At 45.3% G+C, this 9,605-nt stretch overlaps 1 protein-coding gene across 1 annotated transcript in view; it reads left to right on the top strand.

Annotated features, from left to right (window-relative positions):
* Window positions 1–9,605, top strand: part of SIPA1L2 (signal-induced proliferation-associated 1 like 2) — a 112,044-nt gene that overhangs the window by 29,257 nt on the left and 73,182 nt on the right. The window contains exons 6-7 of the mRNA XM_008591748.1: window positions 699–856; window positions 6,287–6,863. Of these exons, the coding sequence (XP_008589970.1) occupies window positions 699–856; window positions 6,287–6,863 (735 nt within the window). The remainder of the gene's footprint in view (window positions 1–698; window positions 857–6,286; window positions 6,864–9,605) is intronic.

The following is a 9,605-nucleotide window of genomic DNA, read 5'->3' as shown; positions in this document are numbered from 1 at the left end:
GCTTGCGATCCCGTTGCCAGTCCCCGGTCCGGTACGGGAGCGGCACCGAGGGTTGCGATCCCGTTGCCAGTCCCCGGTCCGGTACGGGGGCAACACTGAGGGTTGCGATCCATTGCCAGACACGGAAAAAGACAAAAAAAATAAAAATAAAAAATAAAATAAAAGGCCAGGTTTCAGTGAATTGGTGTGAATAGATCACCCACCAAAATGACAGTCTTCTGTGCTTTTCTTGCAGAAATGCACATTCCCACGGGTGCACGTGATATATGCTAAAGCCCTCCCATGGGACAGTGTAGGACTTTCAGCAAATCTCTGCCCACTCTTGGACTTTATTTCCTCCTTTTAAATGGAAGAGCTTAAACTGTAAAATTTCTTAAAGTGTTTTGAGCTCTAATGTGCTATTACTTTAGGGGTACAAAAGAAAGGAACTGGATAAACATGAAAAGGAGAGAGAATACAAATTGAATTTTAAATTTTAGGGAGATAAATATTAAGGTTTTTCTTTCCATCGGTCCTTTGGATGCAGCCCGTTTTTCTTCTGTACCAATTTTATGAGCAGTAGCTTCCCAAGAATGACTCCGGTCTTTGGAATCACTCCTTTAATTTGAAAGATGGAGTGGTATGTGTGAATATATTTTGTTTTAAAGGAAAACGTGTGTGTTAATTCTGTGTGCACGTGTTGACTTTCTCGACCACAGCTTCTGAGGAAAAGGCACATAGGGAATGACATCGTCACCATCGTCTTCCAGGAGCCTGGAGCACTTCCTTTTACTCCAAAAAGCATCCGGTCTCACTTCCAGCACGTCTTTGTCATAGTCAGAGTGCATAATCCATGTACCGAAAATGTGTGTTACAGGTGAGTCAGCAACCCCTGGTTTATTCTCCCAGGTTTGTCTCAACAGAACATCTTTCCCCCAAATATCTCTGTTTTCCAGTTATTGTTTCTAACCTCACGATTTTCTGATTCCCATTGTAATCACTCAGCTACCTTCTGTAAGAAACAATTGCCTCCTTCCTATTTTGTGCCCTGAAAAAGTAAAATGTCCAGCAGTTCAAAATGGTCAATTACACATTTCCTCTGTTTTCCCCTTAAAAACTGCATCCAGCCCCTGCCAGAACCAGTACCTTGGTTAATATCAGCCTCTGAGTTGGAGGATGTGGCTGTTTAAGATCCTCTCTAGGAGAAGTAAGTATTGTGGTCATAAAGCACGGCTTTTTGTCAGAGACCTTGGAAACACTCAGTTACCACGGGTCAGCTGCACGGAGGAGCTGAGTCTCGCTTTGTGACCTCGGAAGGCTGTGGCTGCACCTTGAAGTCCCACGCTGTTGCTGACGGGGCCCGGTTTGGGTCTTTACCCCCCACTCCCAGACTCTGTCTTAGGAAATACCCACAACCGAATGACCGTGCAGTGTCGGGTCTGGGTAAAAGACGGGCCTTTGAGCCCCGTTTGAATCCTGCAACCCCATGCTTGCCATGGGGCTTTGTGTGAGTTCTTTTAGCTTTCTTAGACTTTGATTCCTCGTCTTAAAATTGAGGATAATAGTACCTACTTCAAAATGCATTTATGAAGAATAAATAGCTTAAATTATGCAGAACACCTATTAGAATTCCTGGCATTCATCCAAGTCTATCTTCCTTTATAATCTTAAAACAGTAGTTGCGAATTCAGCTCTCTTGGCCAGGGACATGATTATTCCTTTGAGAGAGTGGAGAACCAGTGGAGACAGTAGAGCATGCCTCCTCAAGACAGAGAGGAAACCAGCCTGCAAGTCGGGTATTGCCCGTTTACATCCCGTCCAAGACCCAACCCATCTTAAAAGAACAAAGTCTGAAAACCAGTAGTTCCAGCCTGTTGAACGTAGCGGTCTCTGGCCCTGCTGTGCAGGGTTCTCACGTAACAGACCTGAAATCCACCCATCTGCAGGTCTTTCTCCCATGGCGATTCTTATACAGGTCAGGTTTAAGACCACTGGCCTAAATGCTTAGAACCACTTAAAAAACTGATATTTGAAAAAATAGAGTATATATTCTGTTCAAATGATGTGCTTAAAATAGATCATACTGGTGCAAATATGGCGAGCTGGCTTTTTCTTTTGTGGTCTCACCCAATAAGTGGTAATTGTCAAGACTAACCTAAAATGAACCTTCCTAATGGATTGGAAACTTAAGCCTCGGGCTTTATTATGTTTGGTGTTATTTATCGGCTGCTATTTTTAGGTCAATTCTATTCTTTTTAATGACTTTCTATCTTTAGTTTATGCCTTAACACAAAAAAATCTTAAAGATAAGTAACATCTATTCATTTTTATTTCTTTCAGGCTTTCTGGTTTTAATAAAATCACGGGGGGAGGACTGTTTTTGAAACTGGTATAGATCGTACATATAGACAGAGTACATTGCCATAATTTTTTCTGTGATAGAAGGTAGCGTATGCACACCATTCAGAGACAGAGTCACGGTTTTTTAAGAAACCACATTGTCATCACTAAATTAACATTTACTAATGCGATTCAAATGTAAAGTCAATAGAGTGTCCGCAAATTTTTGCAAGTGTCTCATCAGCCTCAGTGATCACGCTTAAAAACATCTCTAGTATTCCTCAAAGAATCAATAATGATCTTCAGGAATACTGTCAATTAGTTCCATAACATTTAATGAAGCTGTGCTACTCTTTATCACACGAACAAGGTTGGAGTGCCCAAATTTTCCAAAAACACCTTTTCCAGGTCTGTTTTCAATGATACTCCTCTAAACATGCCAATGGCAAAATAAATTCACTAAAATGGTTTCCAAGGAAATGATAGAACATGGTCCAGGTCTGCTGTCCATTTCCATTGCTGTGGCTTATTCCAGGGGTGCATTTTAGGGAAGGCTGATCAACTCTGCAAAATCAGCTCCGTGCAAAGCGCGTCTTCCCGTAGCTGGCTGCGCAGACTTACAATCCGGGCTCAGTAGCTAACGGTCAATTGAGAGTAGAGAGGTGTCTGCAGAAGGTGATGACTGCCATTTCAGAAAACAGTAGCCCTTCTGACAAATTAGGTGATAAGGTTAAATCAATTATTAAAGTGACCGTGACATTGATGATGTCGACAGCAGCAGCAGTTTGGGTAACAGTGGCTTCCACGTGTCATTTTGTTTAATCCTCGCAGTGGGCTTTTGCATATGGCACTGTTTAACGCCCATTTTACAGATGAGGAAACTGAGGCACTGAAAGATTTTTGTAGCTAGCTCTGCCTCATTCAGGCAGTGGTGGAGCCGGAACCCCAGCAGGAGCACCTGACTCTGGAGTCACCCTTCACCCCTTTTCTTTACTGGTGGCCTTTTGTTTGACCACTGGGCTTTACTAAAACCCTTTCACGTGCATATTAGGGAATGTTTATCTCTTCTATTTTTGCTTAAACCTAGACCCTCTTGTCTCAACACATTGGGAATCATTCAAATCTGGTAACAGAATAAATCCTTCCAACCTCAACTCTACTTAAAGAGTGAAGGATCGTATAATTTTTGTAACCAGGGATCTCTAATTGATCCCATACCCGGAATATCACAGTGATGGTGGGATAGCTGTGACTCAATTCAGCTGCTTCTCCTGTACATCTTTAGGATGCACATAGGATCATGGTTTATTGAACAGGAATGTCGCCTACCTCTTAAAGAGAATCCAATTGCAAGTTGAGTTTGTAATTTGGAACAAGACAAATTGTCATTTTAAAAGGTAGGGACACTACGCCTCCTTCTACCACCATGGAACTCCACAGCAAGAGCCGTCTTTGAGCCTATGTAGATATGAGAGGTTTTCCCTGACACGTTAGCTTAAGTGCGTGCAAGCTGCAGGCAGAGAGTAGCGTGAGATCCACAGAGGCAGGTGCAAGAAAGTAACCTGCCAAAGCGTCAGGTGGGGTGGGGCCTCCTTACCGTTCCCTGGGTAACGTGCTGTTGGGAATCTGCTCATTACTGGAAGAGAGAACCAGGCTTAGGAGAGGTGATCTGTGAGTATATGGTGCCCAGCATCGAGAGCGCAGGTTTCTAGGCGTAGAGGGTCGTTTGAGCTCATTGGTGGTGCAGACAAGTGAAGCCACAGGGTGTGTTTAAACTAATCATGAGTCCAGATAGGTAGCTTTAGGACCGGTCTCCTTGAGTTAACATGTGGGGGACAAATTAATTCCTACGGTCTAGAATGGCCATCCTAAGGAAGGAGGTGTGGGGAGGATGGGCCACACCCAGTGCGGAACCCAGGCAGGTGGCATCCACCTGTCATGTGGACGATGTGAGTCAGCCCCTTTCCCCTCGTCTTGTCCATGTGCCCCCAGTGCCCCCAGGTGAGTCTGGTGTGTCTGTCCCAAAGAAGCATGTAGCCCTCCCCTCCCCTCCACACCAGGAGGCCCAGCCGGCCAGTCATCCCCCCACCATAGGTGCTAACTTCAGGGAAGAGCGTGCACACGAAGACGGAGGGGAGAGACACCTGGGCCTGTGATCTTGTTAAAGTCTGGCCGACCCTATGCCAGAAGAAGAATTTGCATCTGACAGCACACATGGGGACAGAATGTCTTTGTGCCTGATCCACCCCTTTCAGGATTTTCCACTATGGGCAGACGTGGGATTGGTACGCCTTTGTGTACTAATGTAGCTACTCAGTAACTGGGGAGCAGATGCTTTATATGCTGTGGGATTCATTCATTCACTTACGCATGCTAACCTTTTATTCGTTCATTCATATTGCCTCTTTATAATTGATCTTATTCAAAAAAGGATTGGAGATGACTCAAGCTGTGGTCTGCAGTGGGGGAACATAACTGGTTTCAACAGATTAAGATGGTTGTTGCTATCACCGCACATTTGATTTTTTTCAGTCCCTGGAATCTCTTAAAACTTTACTCCTAATAAAACTTTCATTTAGATTTTCAAAATGTGATTAAGTGAGCATTTCCTTTAAAAAAGTGACACTTAAAGTTTGGGCCCTTCCAGGACAGTATGATCCCTCTGTCCCATATCATTGGCGTCCCACGGAGTGGCCAGGGCTGCACTCACCTGGGATGTTCCTGTCTTTCTTGCTGACCACCAGCCACAGAGTCACGGAGTGCCTCACTGGTGCCATCTGAAATTGTGCTTATCCTGTCCTGTGGTTTCATCACTCCCGTGTTAGCTGGTGCTGCCATGCAGAAGCCACAGACTGGGAGGCTCAAACAGCAGACATTTATTGCTCATGGCTGTGGAGGCTGGAAGTCCAAGGTCAGGGTGCCAGCAGGGCTGGTTCCTCCTGACGACGCCTCTGTTCCTGGCTTGCAGACGGTGTCTTCTCCCTGTGTCCTCCCGTGGTCCCTTTGTGTGCACGCATCCCTGGTGTCTCTTTGTGTACCCAAATGTCCTTCTCTTAATAAGGATACTGGTCTGTTGGACTGAGGCCCACCCCAATGGCCTCATTTTAACTTCATTATCTTTTTAAAGGCCCTGTCTCCAGACACAGTCACATTCCCAGGTTCTGGGGATTAGGACTTCAAGATATGAATTTTGAGGGGGACACAGTTCAGCCCATTATATGTCTTTTCTACAAAGTTTGGAGCGTTTTCCTTAAATAAGCAAACAAACAAAACACTTGGTGTTCAGAAATCAGGAGAGCAAGAACCTTGTAAAGTAGATGGGTTAAGTTGCAAGTGTGGGTATACGCCAGACTTCAGAAGGTGAATGTCACAGTGCTGCGAAGGTTGTCAGGATCAAAATGGAGTTGCTTTTGTTAGTAGATGGGTTAAGTTGCAAGTGTGGGTATACGCCAGACTTCAGAAGGTGAATGTCACAGTACTGCGAAGGTTGTCAGGATCAAAATGGAGTTGCTTTTGTTAAAAAAACAAAACAAAACAAAAAAACCCTGAGAAATAGAGCTGGGAAGGCCATGAGAGAGGGTCCCATGCACGTACTACTGATAAAAATTTTCACAAAGGACTTTAGGAAACCACAGCCTTGCACAGAGGCCATCGCAACCCTGCACAGAGGTGTGCTGTGTGAGGACATCTGCCCAGCAACTGTCTGTCCAGCCTCAGACCAGCCTCACCCTTATTATTAATCTTCGTAGCCAAGGTTAGCTATCCCCAAACCATTGCAAACCTCTATCCTTTAAAACCCTTTTCCTTCCTCTAGCTCCCCGAATATGCACAGAGTTTACTACAGCATGTGTGTTCTCACTACAATGTTATATTCCCAATCAAACTGTTCTTTTAGAGAGGCCCTCTCTGTGTGTCACTGAGGTTCACAGTATCCTAGCTCATCGTGTTTCTCTGTTTTCTTCCCCAGCGTTGGGGTTTCCAGATCAAAAGATGTGCCACCTTTTGGCCCACCCATTCCCAAAGGCGTGACTTTTCCAAAGTCAGCAGTGTTCCGGGACTTCCTCTTAGCCAAAGTAATCAATGCAGAAAATGCCGCCCATAAGTCGGAAAAATTTCGAGCGATGGCCACTCGGACAAGGCAGGAGTACTTGAAAGATCTGGCAGAGAACTTTGTCACAGCTGCCACCGTGGACACCTCCGTGAAATTCAGCTTCATTACACTGGGTGCAAAGAAGAAAGAGAGAGTGAAACCGAGGAAGGACGCTCACTTGTTCAGCGTGGGGGCCATCATGTGGCACGTGGTAGCCCGTGACTTCAGCCAGTCTGCCGACATCGAGTGTCTTCTCGGGATCTCCAATGAATTCATCATGTTGATTGAAAAGGACTCCAAGAATGTCGTGTTCAACTGTTCCTGCAGGGACGTTATTGGGTGGACATCCGGATTAGTGAGCATCAAAGTGTTTTATGAAAGAGGAGAGTGTATCCTGCTGTCCTCCGTGGATAACTGTGCTGAGGACATACGGGAGATCGTCCAGCGATTAGTGGTAAGTCCACGTCTTGTATTTTCCACCGTCCTTGTGTTTCGGTCCCAGATTACTAGCAGCCTGCGCTGAGGGAGGTGATTTCAGCACTCGAGGAATGAGTTACTGTTCCCTGTGGACACAGAGCTTAGTTTTAAATCCTGGGTCCTTTTGAGCAGTGGCAGAAACAGGAATGGAGGCGGACCACCCGTCATACATCAATCAGAAAAGGAAAGTTAAGCCACTGTATTAGTCTGTTTTGTGTCACTATAACAGAACACCTGAAACTGGGTGATTTATAAAGAACAGAGGTTTATGTGGCTCACGATTCTGGGACAGCTGCATCTGGCATGGGCATCAGGCTGCTGCAACTCATGGTGGAAAGTGGCAGGAAGCTGGTGGGTACAAGCAGATCACATGGCGAGAGGAAGCAAGAGAGAGAGAGAAGAAGTGCCAGGGTCCTTTAAACAACCAGCTCTCACGGGAACTAGTAGAGCGAGAACTCACTCATTAATCCCCCCTCCCCCAGGGAGAGCATTAATCCATTCATGAGGGATCCGCCCCCATGACTCAATCAGATTCCAACACTGCCACGTTGGGGGTCAAATTTCCACGAGTTTTGGAGGGGACAGGAGCATTAATCCATTCATGAGGGATCCACCCCCATGACTCAATCAGATTCCAACACTGCCACGTTGGGGGTCAAATTTCCACGAGTTTTGGAGGGGACAGCACATCCAAACTCCATCAGCCAACTTTCAAAAGAGAATATTGGGATGTATTTTTGCAGTATTTGAAGGAAAAATATGAGACTTGTCTAGATACCACGTCTGTTTGGGAGACCGACCTGACGGACTTTCCCAGTGGGTAATTAACAGGCACGGACTTGCTGTTGACTGCATGAGTGACTGAGTCTAACTGCACTTCAGCTCTGTGTGTATTTATACAGCAGGTGTTTTTGTTTAATCTGCCAGATAAAGACATTATTAATCTTCCCCTTTCTTAAGTAGGTTTTACGTAATTACCCATTGAGTTAGAAAGACGTTTTAAAAAGTGAGTCCTAAAAGAGATTTTTCTTTTAATGTGACTTTTAGTACAAAGTCCCTAAGTTACATCTGTGGTGTTTAACAGTCATATTTCTGCTCCCAATCTTAGAAAAGCAAGATTCAGATTTTAGTTTGAATATGTACAATAGGGTAATAAGAATCAAACTATTTCCAGTTTTTATTGTTTTGGGTAATATAAGAAGAAAACATGCTTTGACAATAGAATTTCTCACTTGTAAATCTTCCCCCGAGGGGGATTTTTTTTTTTTTTAGCTGAAAAAGATTGTCAACTATAGATCACAAAGAAAGGAGAAATTATGTCCATCCACTTCTTGCCCCCATCCTCCCACCAGATGTAAATCTCCTTTTCATTATTAGAGACCCCGTGTAAGAAAGAATAAAACCAGGCCAGTATCTGTGGGCCTCAGAAAAATAATGTCATTATTTGCAGACGCTATTCCCAGTGAGGAGTCAGCGTGTTCAACAGTATTATCAGGTCTGTGTGTGCAGAACCAGGTAGCAGTTTCAGGGGATGATTAAGTGCATGATTAGTTTACGTGCCTAGAGAATTGACTCCTTGAGTCCCACTTGTGAGTCTCAGGATGCATTGTGCTTTTGGTGATTGCAAATACTTCTTTCTAGCTCATCTACTGAGTCATAATCTGTGCTCTTGAAAACACAGCACAAATGCCACCTCACCAACCACCGAAACGCACATCCCAGGGGTATTTACACGCAGGTCCTTACACATTCACTGTTGCGTGGGCCCATCCTACCGTTTCCCTACGAAAGTGCATGTCTGATGTGAACAGGGGGCCTAATCTGTGTCTAGGATGACTGCAGCACGGAGTATCGGAAACAGACCAACCTGGGGACTACTGAGGGCGTTAAGTCGTAGGGTTGGTATGGAGTAGTGACAGCAGGTACTTGGGGAAAGAGCAGGGTGCAGGCCGGTGGGACGCTGGGAGCAAGTGCCCGGCTGGCAGAGGATGAACTCGGTCTCCTTCTGTGGGGAAGGAACATGGAGCTGGAGACACCTGTTGGCAGGTGAAGACGTGGCAGGGAATGAGAGCTGTGCCTGAGGGACAGAGGTGCAGTCACCAGGAGAGCCTGGGCTTGGCTGAGTGCTCTCCCACTGCCATCTTGAAATTCTCAACAGTTTTGAGTAAGGGGTTTTTATTGTGCATTTTATTGAGCACCGGGCCCCACAAAGAATGTAGCCGGTCCCGGGGGCATGGATGGGGGCCACTGCTGTCTTGTGATTGTTGAGCTCATGTAAGTATATGAGGAGGTACAGATAAAGCAGTGTGTGGACCTTCAGACTTNGTTGAGCTCATGTAAGTATATGAGGAGGTACAGATAAAGCAGTGTGTGGACCTTCAGACTTTGGAGAACCCCCCTGTTCTCAAAAAAAAAAAAAAAAAATAGCCAAAAGCTATTTTTAGGGAAAAAAAAAAGAAAGAAAAAAATAAAGAAATAGCCAAAAGCCACAGCGGGTTGGTGGCAGGTGGCTGGAGGGAGACAGCAGGGGAGACAGCCTGGAGGGTTCTGGAAGAGCCCAGCCGGCCATTCTGGGCCTGACGCATGGGTGGTAAATTTCACCTGACAATTGCATTAATATTTGAAAGAAGGCAGGGCACGTTTTACATGTCGTCTTTTGGGAGGGTGCCTTAGGACAGCATGGAAAAAGGAGTGAAGGAAAAATGTATTTGGGTTGTAT

Source organism: Galeopterus variegatus, unplaced genomic scaffold (genome assembly GCF_000696425.1).
Source record: "Galeopterus variegatus unplaced genomic scaffold, G_variegatus-3.0.2 Scaffold7248, whole genome shotgun sequence".
NCBI lineage: Eukaryota > Metazoa > Chordata > Mammalia > Dermoptera > Cynocephalidae > Galeopterus > Galeopterus variegatus.
This window is presented reverse-complemented; position numbering and strand designations above follow the sequence as displayed.